Raw genomic sequence first — 19,156 nt, 5'->3', positions numbered from 1 at the left:
ATAAAAAAAGGTATATCTCCTATTTTTGATCTAAGTATATAATAAGAAATTGAAAGCTTTCATTAAGTCCATTTTAATCCCATTGAAGCTCATATATGCAAAACATATTCCAATGCCAAACCCATCTTATCTCGAAATTAGTCCAAGTATACGTCCTCTTGTTTTTATCCCTTTAAGTTGGGATTTGGGCCCCAAAAATACTAGTTCCTTCTCTGAAAATTATTTAAGTTTAGGCAACATAAATCCATTTCTGATTCTGAAAATTTTGGATTTTTAACTCCTCGGCCTTTTCTCAAAATTTTGGTTCAAGTTCTAAAGAAACACCCTTCTTCATAAAAAAAAAAGTCCTTAAGTTCATTTTTTGATTTAGTCCTATTCATATTGAAGCCCAAAAGGAAATGGTTATAACGTTTTGAAGTGGACTTAAGGCCCAAAACTTGTCCTTTATCATTTCTAGATTTCTGCGAGGGGCAGAGAGGCCCGAAAACGCTACTTAGTTCCAATTTTTCAGCAATTACTTAGACTTGACCATAAACCAATTTTAAACTCAAAGAAAACTTATAGAGCATTAATTACCGATTTTCATGCATAAATTAAGAGTAGTCCAAGTTTAAAAATCATTTGGGCAACTTCCTAATAATACTAAAGTTTTCCTAAGTTCTAACATTCACAAGGTCTTCAATATTATACAAGTATTTTTTCTACAAATACATACACATATATGAATGAAATAAAAAGGAAAGGTTAGGCTGGTGGGCCTACCTAAGCCCACCAGTTGGCTATTTTCACCCATAGATGGGCCTTCACCATTTTCACCCATGGTTGGGCCTTCAAAGTATCAATATTTACTTCCCTTTCCAATCGGACTCGATAGAAGAATGTAAGTTGGGCCTCAGGCCCAACAGATTTCAAATGCATAGAAGATAGCCCAAATGGCTCAGCGTGTATTCACATGGGACATAAAGAAGATAAGGATTAGGAGGTGTTCAAGATTTGTATACTAAACTAAAATAAGAAAGCTGATCATAATTATACATGCATAAATAATTATGTACTTAACCATCAAATAGATCAATATAATGCGAGGCTTTCCCCAAAATAGGACCAAACCTTAAGAGAAAAAGGGAAAACAGAAAGCCCAAATACCCATCGGAGAAGGAAAATCGTAAAGGCAAGCACACAAAGGCCCAATATACCAAAGCAAGCAAAGGGCCCAACCAAAATGTATACTTTAGACTCATGGGCCACTATAACAGAGGATATACCTTGTATATACTAGGTATACTAGTTCATATATACCAATGGTATACAGGGCTCTTAAGTATACTTAGTGTATTTGGGGTATACCTTCTGTACACGCAGCTAGTACTCGAACAAACAACTATGTAAGTTTCACAAAAAAAGACTTCTTATATCATGATATATCTAAAAAATAAAACAAGGCAGTTCACAAGTCGGATATAGGTGATATACTTCAAATGTACTTCAATATACAAACCCTTGTATACCAAAGGCATACAAGAACTGTATATTTTAGATATACCTAAGTATACCTGTAATGACCCGCTTGGTCATTATAATCTTTTCAGCGCTCCTTGACCCTTTTATCGAGCTTGTTAGCTCACTTTTGACCCGAGGAGACCGTTGACACGCTTTTTGAGATGTTCGGGGTTGATTTGGGTGACTTTCAGAGAAACTTTGCTTTAAGCGAAAAAAGTATGACCCAAAGTTGACTTTTGGGTAAATGGACCTTGATCAGAGATCCATCGATTCTGAGAGGTCCGGATGGTTATATAAAACTTAAGTGTATGATTGGTCTGGTTCCCGAGACACTTGGGTGCATTTTGGGCCTTGGGTTGAAAAGTTAGTTTAGAGGTTTCAGGGGTTGACTCGGTCAACGGGATCCCTGATGGAGATTCTGAGACCACGAGCGTGTTCGTAGCGCATTTTTATAGGGGGTAGCATATATGGTATGTGACCAGATATTTTCGAGCGTTAGTCGGGATTTCGGGTGGAGGCTATGAAAGTTGGGGAATTTTCTAGTGTACTTGCTGGTGCCCGCCTCGGTGGTACCAGCACTGCTGAAGCGGTAGGTGGACTGTCGAAGCGGTCTAGGCATTTCCTAAGGACCACCGAAGCGGTACCCTAGTATGCTGAAGCGCTGCTGCTGAAGCGGTCTGAGTGACCGCGAACGCGGTGAACGAGCAGTGGGGTATTTAACGCGGTGAACGAGCAGTGGGGTATTTAATGATATAAAACCCCAAATCTTTTCATTCATTTATTATTCCGAAAGTGGTTCAACTTGGGAGCTTTTCTGGAGGTTTCTTGGGGCAAACTCTTAGAGGTAAACTCATCTATCTTCTCTACCTAATCTTGATTCATTACCTCACCTAGTTATCATTAACCCATGCTAGATTTTCCTAAAGTTATGAGAACTAAGTGGGTGTTGGGTTATCTTTATCTAATGAAGTTGTGAGTATAAAACCTTGTTTTGTTAATGAATCTAGCATGGGTTAGCATGGAATTGATGGGTAATATAGTAACTTGAATCTTCCATTTCTAAGGCTTAAATTGTGAATTAAAGGCTAGGGTTTATACCCAAATTTGAGGGTTTTCTATATAATCCGAATTTTGAGTAATTGTTAGCTAAATTATTTGATTATTGATGGGAATTGAACATCTAGAACACTAATTCCATGATGAGAGTCTTAGATCATTATTTTTACTTTATTAGTCATGAACCCTAGTTTATGGGTTGGAATTTGGGGATCTAAAAAGAGTTAAGTTTATTAAACGCTTCTCTTCGTTTCCTAATTCCGCATTCGAATATGGTAGACTTTGATTCTCTTGAGGCTCAACGTAAAGGAAAGGCGTAAGTTTGACTTGAGATTGCTGCTCGGCCTGCTAGGTAGGTTACAGTTTACCCCTGTGGTGAGACTTTGACTAGCGAAGCATATAATTAGATGATATTATCGGAGATTTCATGTAAACCTTCGGGTATGAAGTCGGATTGGATGTTGACTTAGGGTTTGGTATTGCTTGTGACTTGTTTGATCGGGCTAGTGGCCGGTAGACTCCATAGGACCTTGTTTGGTACGTGGTGTATAAATTGGTGGATTGTTAGTGATTGGGTGTAAATCGGAAGGATAAAATTACATGATATTGATATTGTACTTGATCGTATGCCCGTTTGTATAGCCATTTCGGGATAGTTGGCTCTTATTGTTATGGAAATTGGAGATTCATTATGATTACTGTGTGGATCACTTGTTGACGATATTGGTGCGTTGTGTTTGGAACCACTTGAACTTGATATTATTTATTGTTTGTACTTGCATCATCCCATATCATCTTTTTATGTTGTGCGACTGGCAATATTGATGGAAATGGGATGGAATATGGTAAGTCACCTCTGAGCTGTGTGCGGAGGGTCTGATTATGGAATATGGTAAGTCACCTCTGAGCTGTGTGCGGAGGGGCTGATATGGAACACCGATATTGCAATACTAACTGATAATTAAGTCCTCTGAGTTGTGTGCGGAGTATTGGTGCTTGGACTTCGCGGGTCCCCCATGGATTGTGCTGCCGAGGCATGGAGGTATTCTGCTGTCGGGGTGCAAGAGTATAGGCATTGCATTGCATTCATATATCATATTGCATTGCTTGATTATCCTTCGTGGTTGCTTATGATTTGGATACTGTATTGGTCATATTCTTGGACTTTATTGATATGGGCTACGTGCTGATTTTACTTGATAAGACTTGGCTTTCGGTATACTTGGATATCTGTTTCACTTGGGGCTAGATGATACATCGAGGCATTGATTTTGTGAGTTTATTTCTTGTGAGCATGACTTGTACTCTATGGTTTGCTTGTTTTCTTTTACCTTATTGTCTTTTTATATGTCAACTAGTCTTAGTCGGCCTATGATACCTACCATTACTTGTTGTTTGTATTGACCTACACTTGTTGCATTCTTTTATGAATGCACAATTCCAGGTGGGATTGACCTTTGTTCCTCGTGGCTGATAGCCATTCAGTGAGTTGTTCGTTAGAGTCCACAGGGTGAGCACGAGGACGTCCGCCGCCTTGAAGATTCTTCCTATTTATGTCTTAATTGCCATTCTGAGACATATTCAGACTTTAATGTATTATGGATAATTCCAGACTTATAGATTCTAGATAAAGGCTCTTGTATGAATTAGACCAAACCCTGGATGTATTTCCTTATTTCCGTACTTTTTCTATATTATTACCGTCAGACTTACGTGATTGATTCTCTTCTGCTTATTTGATTTATTTATTTACGTCTTTATGATCGTTGGGTTAAGGGTTCGCTTACCGAGGTAGAAAAGGTAAGTGCCCGCACGGCTTAGTCAAATTGGGTCATGACAATACCTCCTGCGTATTCAAGTTTTAGACTCTTATCTAGACATAAACAACCTGTCTATTTCAATCTATTTAACATGCTCATGATACTATTGTCAAACAGTATTCCACAAGAAGGGCACGACACTCAGCAAAACACTAAACAAATGTGCACAAAGGATCCTTATTTATTATGGTATGTGCCAGATGTTTAGAAACAAAAAAAACATATAAAGGGGAAAGGGGAAAGGGAAGGGGTGCAGTATGGCATCCTAGGACTAATACCCACATTCTAGAAGAGATGCTTATAGCAAGTTCATGTAGCATTTTAAAATGACCATCATGCATCAGAGAACAAAACATGTTAACATTTGAACAGAGTATGGACATTTGACATACCATTTTCATCAAGTAAGACGTATAAACATATTGCTAATGATGACAGTTCCTCAGTATCAATTTCAAGTTATGCAGAACCCTAAAAGATCATGTTAGGATATACACTAATGATGTAGACATGGATATGCACTTTAACACTGATGAAGATGAGACAAAGATCATGTGCAATTACAGATTCAAATCAAATAGGCATGCAGTATAACCAAACCTAATATGAACCTCAAAGAGACATCAACTAGTCATTATAGGCATCCAAATCTCATTTAAACAACCATAAAGCACATGTTTAAATCATACATGATTCTTATCAATTGGTTTAGACTTCACTAACCACAGATAATACCAGAGCCTGTAAACAAGTGACTTAAAAACCATGTAATTGATCATTTGCAGCAGGATTTTAGGTCAAAAGACCTAGTTAAGGTGATTCAACCTTCATTTTTAAACCAACACCTTGAACACACATTAACCACATACATCCTACACTGCTATATACATCACTAGTTAACAAACTCATGCTTAAACTCAAATTTAGACATGAAAATTGTATATTTTAGCAAACCAAGTCAAACCATTTGCCACACAGACCCTATACTAGTCATAAGATGACTCATAGCCCTTTAACAACCATTGAACCCAACCCATAGGTATTCAGCAGATGCATATTCTAGTTTTGATTATAGGCATACAATAAAGTTTGTAGTAATGCATTTAACAAGACAAATAGAGTTAACAGGGAAAATACTAGCTAAATATGGTTTTACAGCTACTGTTACTACATTTTAACATGATAGGGATTGTTCCATTGGGCATATAATAACAAGAGATTAAACATAATTTCACTTGACTAGTACACAGAACCGAAGTTAAAACAAACATAGTGCCAATTCAAACTAATCACTGGACATGCTAGATCTCAACTAGAGAAGGCCTAAGCTAGCAAATAATAACATAAACAGAGATCAGATACTTCAAAACATGATTAAACTCAACAAAACAAGAGAACATGATCCAAACAGGCTTGACACTTGACACATATGGTCTTATGTCATTTACAGTATCCTCACTACATTTAATCCGTCTATATTATCAAATCTAACACAGTAACCAATCAATAGGATTATATACTGCATACACACACATCACACATTTAAAGCGAGATAGTAGACTAATACATACTAGTCACCTATTGGACTAAAAATATTCTTGGACTAACTGCATCTAACTAAAACACATGATGATAAACTAACACACCACTAAATCACATATTCAACTAAGGCAAGATAAACATACTAATCACATAATTAATTTAAACTAAAGACATAACTAACATTTAAATAGTAAAAAAGCTAAAAATAAAATAAAAGGGAGGCAAGAAGATTTCCCTTTGTTTGTGCAGCCTTCGAAGAGATCGAACTTGAAAGCTCCTTTGCTTCCTCAACCCCAACACTCAGCCACAAACAAGCAAGAACAATTAAACTTAGAAAATTTTAAAATTAACCGAATAGTTAAAGATCTCAATAATTAGAAACCCTAGGTAATTCGACTTTTTTTAGTATAGTGGTATATTAATATGCCCAAAGTTGTTCGAAATAGTGGAGAATGGGGTTCTTTATATAGAACCCCCAAATTCTGAAACCCTAGCTCTCAAACGATGTGGGAGTCTTGCAATTTTCAAGCTATGCACATCTGATCAATTGCCATTTTTGGCCAGGTGATGAGGAGAGAGCAGACAAAGATGGGGAGACGCTTAGGGTTTGGGAGAGGAAACCCTCCTCTCTCTTAAGGGTTTGTTTGGTTTTCAGAAATGAAATGGGAAAAGGGGTTTATCCCCTTTAACTTCCATTTTGGGTCGGGTCTGGTCCTTGATGGACTGGGCCTGGCCGCAATTAAAGAGAGAAAAAGAGGTCCTTTTGTATATACACCTATATACACTATATACTTGTATATACATGTATATCTGTGTATATAAGTGTATATGTATAGAAAGGGCTTAAACATTGTTTTAATAAATTAAGAAAGTCAATTAATTTAACCCCCTCAATTATGGCCAAATACAACTAATTAACCAATTAGTCAAACTAGTAGACACGCCGCAGTATGTAAAAGACTTAAATTGCAATTATTACCTTAATTGACTTTAAACCATGAAATTGATTATTTCAATTATGGCGATATTTGACTAACAATTGATTATTTCAATTGCAGCCACAATTAACCACATAGCAAACAATTTTTAGATGAATTAATTCAAAATTTGCAAATGCAAATTGGTAATGCAAAGTTAAGAATTGAAGGGTAAAATTATTAATTCATTTAATTAATTAGATTTCTTGAATTAAACGGAGTAGAATGCTTGATAATTGATTTTCCTGACAATTTTAACAATTAGATAAGTAATTGTTTTGAATTATCTTTTGATTAATATTTGACAAATGCTCCGTATTAATTATAAAAAATGTAAATTTATTTCTAAATAATTTATAATATTATTGAAGTTATTTTTCCAAATGAAATGGAAAAATATTATCTAAATAACTTTATAAAATCATTCTGACTTAGGAAAATACACATTTTACTCTGTTTGATATCCAAGGACTCTGAGTAATTAAAATAAATTATGGGAGGTCAAAAATTAGGTGTCAACGCAGAGTACTCTTGAAGAGTGTGAATGTGTGCTCAAAAAGGGAGGAGTTGGCAGCAGCTCAACAATCTCAAGTTTGATTGACGCCCAGGAAAGGGCAACTGAGGAGATTAACAAGCTAAAGGCTAAAAATGCAATCTTGAAGACTGAGATTCAGAAGTGTGCAATGGGAGGAGAGGAACCAAGTGCCATTGGGTCGTTGAAAGAAGAGAATGCTCAACTAAAAGCTGAAGTGGAAAAACTTAAGGCAAAGGTAGAGGAATTGACTGGCAACTGGTCCATGACCAGCGAGCTGCCAATGAAAGGATCGATAAGCTTCTCAAAATGATCCCTTGACCTGGTCCATTCTCTTAGCCGTTCATTTCCCTCCTTCCTATGTCCTCCTCCTACAATCCCCTGCTTTTACAATCCTTTTGAATCCTTTTTAATTCCCGTGGTACTAATGGTTGTTTGATTAATATATTTGTACTTTTGGAACTGCTATGTTTTTTGCTGTAATTAAATTGGGCATTTTCTCTATTTTATGCAATGATATTTACCTTATGTGTTTTTGTTATTGCTCATGTTAGTGTTGCACCAGTGGTCATGAGTTAATGTTACTATCACTGTGTTTGCTCATGCTACTATCTTTACTCTTTTCAATGGTGCCAAAAGGGGGAAGTAAATCAGGGGGGTTAATTAAAGATGCTGAATGTTGATATGTTGTTGCTGATATGTTGATGTTGCTATAAGATAGATCTGATTCTCAGGGGGAACAAGTGGGGATCTGGTTCTCAGGGGGAATATCGATTATGGGGTTGTCGTCATAAAAAAGGGAGAAATTGATAAGTTATGCTATTTTGTGTTTTGATGATTTAACAAACTTATTTGACGAACCAGATGGGATCAGGTTCTACTAGCCGTTGCAGGGTTAACTTGTAATACCTCGTACCTTTTAACTAAGCTATGTTCATGATTCAAGACTTACAAACCAACACGAAGTGTTGGGATTAGAAGATTTGCCTCAGAAAGTAAAAGTACGCCCTACGTCAAATTGTACGGGCCGCACTTTTAAGATGTACCTCATATGGAAAAAGTTGAAGTCACTGGAATTTGACATTTGAGGTACGGGAAAGATTATATGGGCTGTACTTTTAAGTACGGGCCATACTTTTTCACGTATAATTTATACGGACATTACAATTATGTACGGGTCACACTTCTCAAGCCGTACCTCACAAACGAGAAATCTTAGGTTCTGGAATTTACATATGAGATACATCCACTAGGTACGGGACGTACAATTTTATACGGGCCGTACATGGTGCCCGTACTTTTCCCGACTCAAAGAACAAGTATAAATACGTGGGTTTAATTTTTAATCCCACTTTTAATATTCTCAAGCCCTAGAACGAAGTTTTTCTCCTCCTACCATCAAGATACACTAAGGTAAGCCTATTCCAAGTCTTTCAAGTGAATTCTAACATATGTCCATGATTACTAAATAGGAATTCACTGTTCCTAACCTAGGGTTTTCAAGAAAATCCATCACAAGGATTCAAGACAAAGGCTTTTGGGATTCTTTTCAAGTTCAGACCTTTTTACAATTTTTGGATCGATTAAGGTATGTAGGGTTTCTATCTACGTGTGGGAATATTATTGTTCTTCCCCATGCCACGTTCTTCCATGATTATACGAAATTTCACTAAAACTAGGGTTTCCAGCCATGTTCATGATAACCCTAAGTGCATGTACCATGATATACAATGTTATATTATTACTTCATTTTTGTGTTCTTGATATTCCAATTTTGTTATTGAGAATCTGTCTGTAATCCATAAAAACCCATATTTTGCATTCCATGGGTTCTTAAATGCAACATATGAACTTTTATGTTTATTTTCATGAACTTCTACGTGCTTCCATGTTTTCATACAAGTTATATTATTTATCTATCTTCATGTTATATACAATCACGAATAATGTTTACAATCATGTTTATATAATTCATGGGCTACTAAGCCAATAATATCCATGTTCATGTTTTCGGAGTCGTACAAATTACCGAGAAGGCTCAGACAGCCTGAAACTATGTATGACAGCGTAGGATAAGAATCGCTCCGCCCAGTTAGGACGATTCCTTCATTTTTACCCATTGCGGGTTATTAGATCCATTCATATCATGTTCATGTCTTGTACCCCGGCAAGGTACGAGATGGCTTAACTTATCGGGCAGAGATCAGACGCCACGTGCTCGCGTGGTGGTTACATGTCGGTTATACTAATGCTCTCCCACAAATATCTTTATAGACTTAAAATATTTTATTCATGTTATACATATTCATGTCAGATGATATTCATGTTCACATTCAGCTTACAGAACAGTTTCAGTTTCAGTTCTGTTATTTCATGTGCCATGCTTATTTCATTCAGTGCTTTACATATCAGTACAATTCGAATGTAATGACGTCCCCTTTTATTTGCCCGACGGCCTGCATTTCACGATGTAGATTTACAGGACGACGGATCAGCTCGTTAGGACCTTGCATGTATTATCTATTGGTGAGCCCCATCTCATTCGGGGTTTTATCCTTATTTACTTCATGTCACTTATGCAGTTAAGGTATGTCGGGGCCATATTTAGTAGTCAGACTCATGCCAGAGGTTTCATAGACTAGATTAGTTTGGTTATGTCATGTCAGAGGTTCAGAGTCGTATAGCCAGTATTGGCTCAATACTTATTATATTTTCAGACTATTTTCGCATTATGTTTAAACAATAGTTTCATTAGTATTATGATGACTCATGTTATTCAGACTATTCATGTTTTAAAGATTATTCTGCATTAGTACATGCCCCATTTTGATTCAGCAAGCCATGTGTTTCGCTCGGTCACATGCAGCAAGGCATCGAGTGTCATGTTACGCCCAGGCCATGGCTCGGAGCGTGACACAACTCTCTGATACTGTAAAACTGGGCATCGTACTTAGCCGTACAACGCACACGCGTACCGTAGTTTGTTGGTGGACAATGAAACGTCTCTTTCATATCAATAGTTACTCCACCTATATAAACAATATGTTACAAGTGAAAACCAAATACTTACAAATCAGAAAATCAATCTCTTCTCAAGTGCCAGCCACCGCATCTCAAAGTGCTCTCAAGAACAAAGCTACAACAAATAGAAGGACCAGTTCCTAATCACAGAAGATGTCTTAAGTCCTTCGGTTTGTTGAGTCTTCGTCATTTGTTCTTTATCTTGTATTCCTTCACGGCTTTTAAGAAGTATAATAGTAGGACAGATTTTCAACCATTCTGAGTTTGTTCACTTGGCTAGAGTTAGTAAAGGTGTGTTCTTTGCAATAGAGTTATTGTAAAGGTCTTGCAATAGAGTTATTATAAGAGAGAAGGATTAAGAGTTTAATTACTAGGTTGCTATAGGTTGTAATCTGAAGTTGCTCGTTTACACTGCAGTGGGTCGCGATTTTTAATCCCTTGAGCAATGAGCTTTCTACATAAATATCTTGTGTTATTTACTTTCTGTCGTACTCAAAGGAATAGATAGAGAACACATTCTTTATTACATATTTGGATGGCTTCCATTTAGTTAGAAGACTACCTTACCAAGTGTAGTTTGTGATTGAATGAGTCCTTCAAGGGTTAAACGTCCTGTTGGAAATAGCTATTGGGTCTGATCCACCTATAAGTGTGCTAATTAGCCCGTTAGTGCATTAGCTTGTCCTCCTTCTAAATCCTACCTATAAGGTATTAATACACCATTATGGGTTGAAAAATTAGGTTTTTCCATATTAATATGACAGCTCAGGTTAGCTATCCAAAAGACAAAATGTTTTGCATCTTATAGATGATATCTCCGCATTGTGAGGATTCCCAACGACCGGTGACATAAGTCGTGGTTGTTGTAGATCCACTTCCGCTAAGGAGAAACCTTAAGTCTCCTAAACTAGTATTTTCCGTTAAATACTACACATCTTGTGCTCCATATTTAGAATGCTTTGCAAATGCTATGTATAAAGAAAACATGCTTAGAAAATTGATTTGATGACTCCTATTTAAACAAATTGAAATCTCTTTATGTGTAAACTGTAGGCTTCTAAGTTTCAGGCCATAGTTCTTTTCCTTGAGCTTTACAATATAAATGTTAATAGTAAAACAGCTGCAGTAAGAGTTCCTATATATCAAAATTTTAGTAAAAGAATATGCAAACCAATGTAAATATCCACCTTATCTTACAGCAGTATCACTTTTCAAAGTTACTCATCATCATCAACAGAGAAATCAGGTTCTTCTGGCTTTTGTAATGCATTAACTGCAGTGGAATCTGAATCAGTGTGCTTGTGAAGACCCCTTCTATTTGCTGCCCATCTTGCTGCAAAGCCTGATCCAGGTGATGGTGCGGCATTCGTGTCCAACTGCCCGCTAAACGACTCTGTTTCATTCACAAAGTTCTCTAGAGCCTTAAGTTCAGCTGCACCCTTTCGTTTTCTATATATTCGGTATGCAACTTGAATGAAGCGTGCAGCCCAAGTACGCCACTGGTGTGAGTAGAACCTGAATTTGTGCCTCAGTTGTTTGCTATGCAGCCTCCGAAACTGTTTTGCCACGAACTTCAAGTCCTCTGCTACAAGTGCGAACGACTCTACTTCAGAAACTGCTTTCACTGTTCGAGTGGAGGATGGTAGAATCACACTTGGACGTGGATCGAGGGCCCATGTCAGCAGTTCCTCACCACAGAAATCACCTGGACCAGAGGCGAGCCAGAACTTTTAGTTTATGGGTTCTAGATTACAATTCTTTTTGAGTACTGGGTTCTGAATAGATTATTTATATGCATTAAATGAATTTTTAAACAGATATATCGGCTTTAAGCTAAAGTTACTGGGTCTTGCGCAGCCCGTAGTTCGCACTGTGACTCCGCCACTGACCTGGACCAATACGGCAAGAATTGAAGAAACCAGTACGGCCACCATTCGTTGTGTAAGAATCAAGATTCCCTCGAATTATGAAGAGCATTTCATTGACAGGATCACCCTCGCGGACAACACAAGTTCCTTGAGTGCATAATGCAGGTTTTAGCCTCTCGCATATCGCATCTATCATTCTTTCATCCATTTGATCAAACACTGGTACCTACCAAATTTTTAAAGATAGATATAAAAGTATACAATCATTTACATATAATCTTTATCCATCCCGTGGAACTTCTAGCATATGTGAACGAATTGTACTAACAGTTTCATACAAAAAAATAGAAAATTTTATACTTCTATTGGATCCAATGAAAAGTCTCATCCAAGATGCCCAACGAGTTGGTAATCAATGAGAACTAGAAGAAATTGCGGTTTCCAGAGTCCTCTTCTGCCTTTTAATGAAATAACATAGGGATCTGATCCACTCCCACAGACCCAATTTATGTGAAGATATTTGACTGGGCATAAAGTTAAGAGATAAAGGAATACTTTTGAAACTTGTGGTTTAAAATAAGTCGTAGATATTTGTGTAGCTATAAATCATCTCATTTAGGATAAAATGGGTATTTAAAACATAAATAATTACTAAAAAAGAAATGTGTCATCCTTTTTTAAACTGACTAAAAAGGAAAAAATATCATATAAATTGGGACAGACGGACTAATAAGAAAAAGAAGAGTAAAGACTTGTAAAACTTACTCTTCTAACTAAATCATAGCAGAGGTGGCGCTTGATATCTCTGCGAAGATCTAGAGGAAGTCCTTTGAGAAGAGCTTCCTCATCAACTCCTCTTGTAGCAACCCATTTGTATTGATCATATTTCCTTACCGACTGCCTTAATTCTTGAGGTAACTGCCTGTGGTGCATCCATCGTTCTGAATCCATTCTCCTAATTCTCCACTCCTCTAATCTAATTGTTGTCGACTGGAGGTACGTCTGCTAGTCAAAGTGAATTAGTGCATTGTACTGACAAGATATTGTACCTTATTAACGAAGGGCATATCTGCACAATTTAAGGGCATATTTGGCCCTTTCTCGCTTATTAATCAGCTAATTAGGTTAATTGGGGGCTCCAACCACAGGCGAATCCAGGATTTTAAGAGGATGGATTCACCATTAGCTATGCTTTTTTAAAATTTCTTTTGTCTTTGGTTCGTTGCAGCTTAGCGCCTATGAGATTTTTTGATTTCTTTTGCCTTTTGGGACATGGTTAATTAGAAATAAAGGAAAAAAATTCCTTAGATGTAATATAAAAAAAAAAAAAAAAAACGTTTTTTACTTTTGGGTAATTAGAATTATAGAAGAAAAATGATTAGAATAATATTTATAAAAAGGAAAGTGAAAAGGGTGCTTTAGAAAATAAAAGCATAAAAAACATGCAGGAGCTCAGGTTCGATCCTGAGACCTTGAGGAAATAAACACAGCCCCTAGCCATTGCTCCACTCCGAGGTTTTACCTTGAGGAAATATTAGACATATTTTCCGAATTATACCATAATATATCGAGTTTAATCGAAACCATGGTTCACGTAACATTTGATTAAATTCCCCATTAATATTCAGATATATTTTCCGATTGCTATTCCAACTTTGCGGAGTCCTATACCCCCGGATATTTTTTTGTGTATTATCGAGGGTATTAATCGACGTGGACAAAAAAGTGAGTCCCTCAATATTGGGTATTATTGAGTCCACGTCACCAATAATACCCTCAATATTTAGTCCATAAATTCCCCACTGGCTCCAACATATTTGGACCAACTATTGAACGGCAAGGGAATATGTGAGCTAAACTATTAACAAAGGGCATATCTGCTCAAATTTCGAATACTTTAAGGGCATAGTTGGACTTCTTTCGTAAAATCAATTGCATGTATAAGTGGTGGCGAAATAGCCTATAATACAGAAACGGAGTAAATGTTAGTGAGCTGACTTACTTGCATATTGCCGATGAGCAATGCAAAAAGAACTAGGCCGAGAGTTGCAACTATGATGGCAAAACTTATTTCTCCAACATGAGTGCTTGTAGAAAGATCTTGTCCTAGAGCACTGCATATCAATCAAAACAAAACTGAAGTTGAGATCGCACGTTGAAAATCAACAATGCTGATTTCTTGGATGAATGAGGAAAATTTCCAATCTTTGCTCAGAAAAGAAATCTCCTCCTAAAGCACAAGATATATATGCTTTACACCTAAGACAATTGTTAAGTACTGAATATATGAAACTTACTCATCAAGTTGGTTAACATACCTTAGGTTCTTCAAGCCCCACCAGAGGCAGTAGAAGTACTTATTGAAAAACAAAGCAGATGTTACGCTAACTGTCACCGCGTCATCATAAATACCAAACGGGTAGTCACTTTTATTAGGGTTACATAGTCTTGTTATGTTGCTGGAATTGAACCAGGACTTCCTTTGTGGATCATTTACTCTCTGGCAGTCAAAATATTCATAATCACAAAACGGCTTCTCAAGACTGCACGCGTATCTCCAACAAGCTTCTTGCCTCTCAATTGATAGAAGATACCAACAAGCTCCCAATACCTATATTTGCAGAAAGGAAAAGTGCTGCTTATATGATTATTTCCTTCTATAAGGGAGGATTTCAGTTTCATAACCAAACCAATTTTCATAAGACATAAAAGATTATGACAACTATCACTACTTAAAAAAATAGGAATTGGCGACGGACAAATTCTATAGCTAAACAGCAAATTCTGTAGCTAAACAACAAAATCTGTCGCTAATCCTATTTAGCAATGGGTTATCAAACAATTTTGTTAGCAACAACCAATTAGCCATAGATTAGCGATGAAGTTCGTAGTTAATTTCAGTATTTTTGTAGAGTATGATGCAAGTCAGGCTGATGAGGGCGGGTCAAGGAGAATGTCTAGCAGACATGTAGGTGGGGGAGCTTCCAAAGATAGGTGCATATAACACCTTAGTAATATCTCGCATCGAAATGGGAGAGGAAAGTTAAGTACTATATAAAACAAAGTAAAAGTTCACATGGTATGCGTACTTTTCGGCTCGATATGGCATACCCCAAGGAACAAATTTGTGAGGTCTGTTAGACACAAAACAGAAGATATGTGTCACGGGCTTGGACCGTGACAAAGATAAACCATGATGTTCTCATTTGTGTACTGCAGTAGGCATATGTATCTATAAATATCTAGTGCAGTATAGCATTAATGTAGCATAAATGAAGCATCTACCAAACACAGAGCTCAAACACTTACATGGCTTGCTAGCATGTAAAGCATCAAGTTGTAAGCAGCTCCTGCCCATGCTGTTTCAGCCAAAACACCAGTAGCCTTGACAATTTGCGACGACAATGGAAATATGAGATAAAGTCTAGGGAGATACTGAAAAATGATAATGAATCTGAGGACATTCTTCGTGTTCGCCATTGTTGAGCCCTTTAAATTAGGGATAACGACCCAAATTAATACCTGAAACATGAAAGAAGCAATATAATCCTCTTTCAACAAGTTCACTACTTATTATCACTTTCAACACTTCTACTCAAACACATAAATGCATACTTATAAAATCAGATTCACCACTTAAATGTGCTCTTCGTACTTAATGCTTATCAACTACTTTTACTCAGTTAAGCAAAACGGGATCAATTTCATTTTGCTTAAGGATAACAAAAAGGGTTTTTTTCATTTTTGGACTGTCGGCCAAACTTAATTATGGGCGCTAGCTAAAATATAAGAAATATATACGCTGATTATTTATATTATATGTATATAATATGTATATTTTATGTATATGTATACTTAATATACAAAACCTATACATTTGCTGGCTATTTTGTAAATTAGATTACCGAAAGGCATTCGACTGTAATATTCCTTACAAAGTTTGTAGTGACTAACCTGTGGTAAAGGCAGGGCTGCAATGACATCAATCAAAAATTCTTTTCTGAAGTATCTTTTTGCTATCTTTGAAGTATCTAAAACAAGCTCTCCTCTGCCAAATACACGAGAAGATGGAGCAACATACGCAGTTCTAAATCGAACAAAAATCTGAATCATGTAAAAGATATCAGCTATTGATCTAATAAATGTGAGAGCAATTTCCAGATTAACTCCTATATCTATGCAGATATCGTCCTGAACCACCGGCAAGTAAAACAATAGAGGGTCGACGAACAATGAAATTAAACAAGAAACTAAGAAAATCTTGTTCCATCTATGAATTATAGGTCCTCGAGGATCCAGAATCTTTCTGTTTGCTCTTTCATAGTCTTCTGAAAATACTCGTGATAGTACTTTCGCTTTCAGGGATTTTCTGCTGGCTGGCTCTGATTGTCGTATTCCATCAAGCTTATGCTTCACCTTGATCACATTATTATCTCCATTAGTTGTTGCATACTTTGTTGCTTCAAGATCATCTTGGAATCTGATATTCGTTATGTGAAAAAGGAAATTCAGTAAAATAACTTACGTCAATGTCATAAACCGTTTGATCAATTTACAACAATAGCAACAGCTACGTTTCTGATGCAAGTTCGGCCCCACTATATGAATCGTCATTATCTATGTCGAAGCACATTTCATTTTCATACTAAATAAAATAAAATAGAAAATTCAAAAAAAAAGTATTAGTACTCCCTCAAGTCAAATTTATGTTCACTTTTTGCTTCTTAGACTCAAAACTATGTGAATTTTGTCCAGCATTTTAAAATATTTATTTTTTCATCATATAGACATGAGAAAAGTTGCAACTTATAATACATATAGTTTAAGAGCTATTCCCTGAGAAGCGAAAAGTGCCATATAAATTGAAACTAAGGGAATAGCTCTCAAATCTCTAACAGAACTAATCTCTCTGAACAATCTTACTGATACAAATGAACATAGGAGCTAGAAATGAAAAGATGAATAGTGAAGTATTTAGTTTCATTTTAAGTAAAATTGACTCTCGAGAAAGCGAAAAGTGACACATTGGGACGGAGGGAGTAGTTCTCTGTATTTTCTACTCTCATATAAATCTCTGATAGGACTAATCTCTCTAATCAATTTGCTTATAGAAGATGGACATAAAAGCTACAAATGAAAAGACAAATAGTATTAAGTTTCATTGTAAGTAAAATATTGAAAGAACTCAAAAGGAGACGAACCTTACAGATCTTGATTTACCATAAGCCATAACACTGACTCTAAAAAAAACAATCTCATGTAGGCTTCAGTTACGGGTGATATATCATCTGTAGAAACAGAGGAAAAGATAAGCCTGTGACTATCACGAAATAATCACCTGAAAATGACTTGTAATGAATTGTAAGCCACCAAGTGAAAGAAAAGAAAACTAGCTGGTTTTCCTTCACCAGAAATCATGTGAAGAAAAAGTAATACTATACAAATTGCAGATATAAAGTAATAAAGACTCCACAATATATCTCTTACACCAAAATTTCAGGTCAAACATGTGACTGATTCTTTAAAAGTAATCTTGGATTTCAAAATTCAGTTGACTTAGAACCATGCATCACCAGGAATCAGCCTTAAACCTATCAAATTCAAGAAGAAAAAAATGAATGAACAAATATAAATGAACTCAACTTTTAGAGCGTACAAGTTAATAGAAAGATGCAACAAGAACACAGGAGATATCAGTGACACAATGACAATCCTGCAATATAAAATTTAAGTTGATATAAATAGAACAGGACAAGATGAAAAATCAAACTAAATTTGCCGCTATTTAGAAGCTTCCCTTGTGTCAAGAGAATTCGATAACTTATATAGATTTACCCAATTTGCACGGTATAACTTCCCGAAGAATGATGAAGTAACTCAATTAAACCCTCTCAGACATAGGCAACTTTAGAATTTTGAGTGTATGAGTTCTAAATTCTAGATATACAGCTTACTAAGTTCTGAATATATTATATATAAATCCTACATAGGTTTTTAACACAAATATAAAAATTTTGCCAAGCTACGAAATACTCTAGCTCCTCCCTTGCCGCCAAATGGCACATAAATATAACATTAGACAGGTGAATATAATGATAGAAATCATTTACACCAAAACTTAATTGGAAAAGAAAAAGCTACCTCTGCAACTGTGAGAGATAAGCTCGCCAGTATGTTTGGGAAACAAAAAAACAAAAAAAACAAAAAACAGATTGTCATGAAAAAACATTGGTTAATTTCATCTGTTGTTTCTTGTTTTATCCTTTTGTTAAATTTTGTAAAGATCCAAGGAGTTTGACTAACTTGGACAATGTCAGCTGTGGCCTGATAGACACGTGGTTCCTCCTTTACTTTTTTTTTTTTTTGAAAGAAAAGAAGAGATCTTTTGAGTTATTTGAGTATTTGGATTTATATGTTAAAACACACACCATATAAAATAATTCATAATATTGATACAATTTACTCACTCCGTCCCATATTAGGTATCACCTAAATAAAAAACACACATATTAAGAAATCAATAATGCAATGTGAAATTTACTAAACTACCTTTATAGAATAAAAATAAATTATTTTTTCGTTTTGATTAGAGCATGCATGAGTAGTCCTTTTGATATTGGGAATCCAACAATACCAAGTTACTATGTGTCTTTTGTCTTGAATACATAAACTTGTCACTTTTTGTATAGGGGTAGACTTGAAAAAAACTAGTCAATTTATGTCTTGGTTTCCTAAAGTGACACTTATTATGAGACAAATTATTTTGACAAAGGTGACACTTATTATGAGACGGAGAAAATAATACTTTAGATTTGAGTCTACTCTATCACATTTATTGTG

General features: G+C 36.0%; 1 protein-coding gene across 3 annotated transcripts; it reads right to left on the bottom strand.

Moving 5' to 3' along the window:
* Positions 1 to 11,463: 11,463 nt before the first annotated feature.
* On the bottom strand, positions 11,464 to 18,613 carry LOC132050334 (protein CNGC15b-like). Of its 3 annotated transcripts, none has more exons than XM_059441552.1 (10): positions 18,458 to 18,613; positions 17,804 to 17,907; positions 17,518 to 17,604; positions 16,271 to 16,796; positions 15,626 to 15,838; positions 14,635 to 14,927; positions 14,319 to 14,430; positions 13,082 to 13,318; positions 12,338 to 12,542; positions 11,464 to 12,153 (listed from the first exon to the last, which is right to left on the bottom strand). In XM_059441552.1, the coding sequence occupies exons 3-10, from the start codon at positions 17,544 to 17,546 to the stop codon at positions 11,666 to 11,668; spliced, it is 2,103 nt and encodes a 700-aa protein (XP_059297535.1). In that variant the 5' UTR covers positions 17,547 to 17,604; positions 17,804 to 17,907; positions 18,458 to 18,613; the 3' UTR covers positions 11,464 to 11,665. The 3 variants fall into 3 exon arrangements, with proteins under 3 accessions (XP_059297535.1, XP_059297537.1, XP_059297536.1); XM_059441554.1 differs by having other exon boundaries at positions 15,626 to 15,700; XM_059441553.1 differs by lacking the exon at positions 17,804 to 17,907 and having other exon boundaries at positions 18,458 to 18,476.
* Between the last annotated feature and the right edge of the window lie 543 nt (positions 18,614 to 19,156).

Source organism: Lycium ferocissimum, chromosome 3, assembly GCF_029784015.1.
Source record: "Lycium ferocissimum isolate CSIRO_LF1 chromosome 3, AGI_CSIRO_Lferr_CH_V1, whole genome shotgun sequence".
NCBI classification, from domain to species: Eukaryota; Viridiplantae; Streptophyta; class Magnoliopsida; order Solanales; family Solanaceae; genus Lycium; species Lycium ferocissimum.
This window is presented reverse-complemented; position numbering and strand designations above follow the sequence as displayed.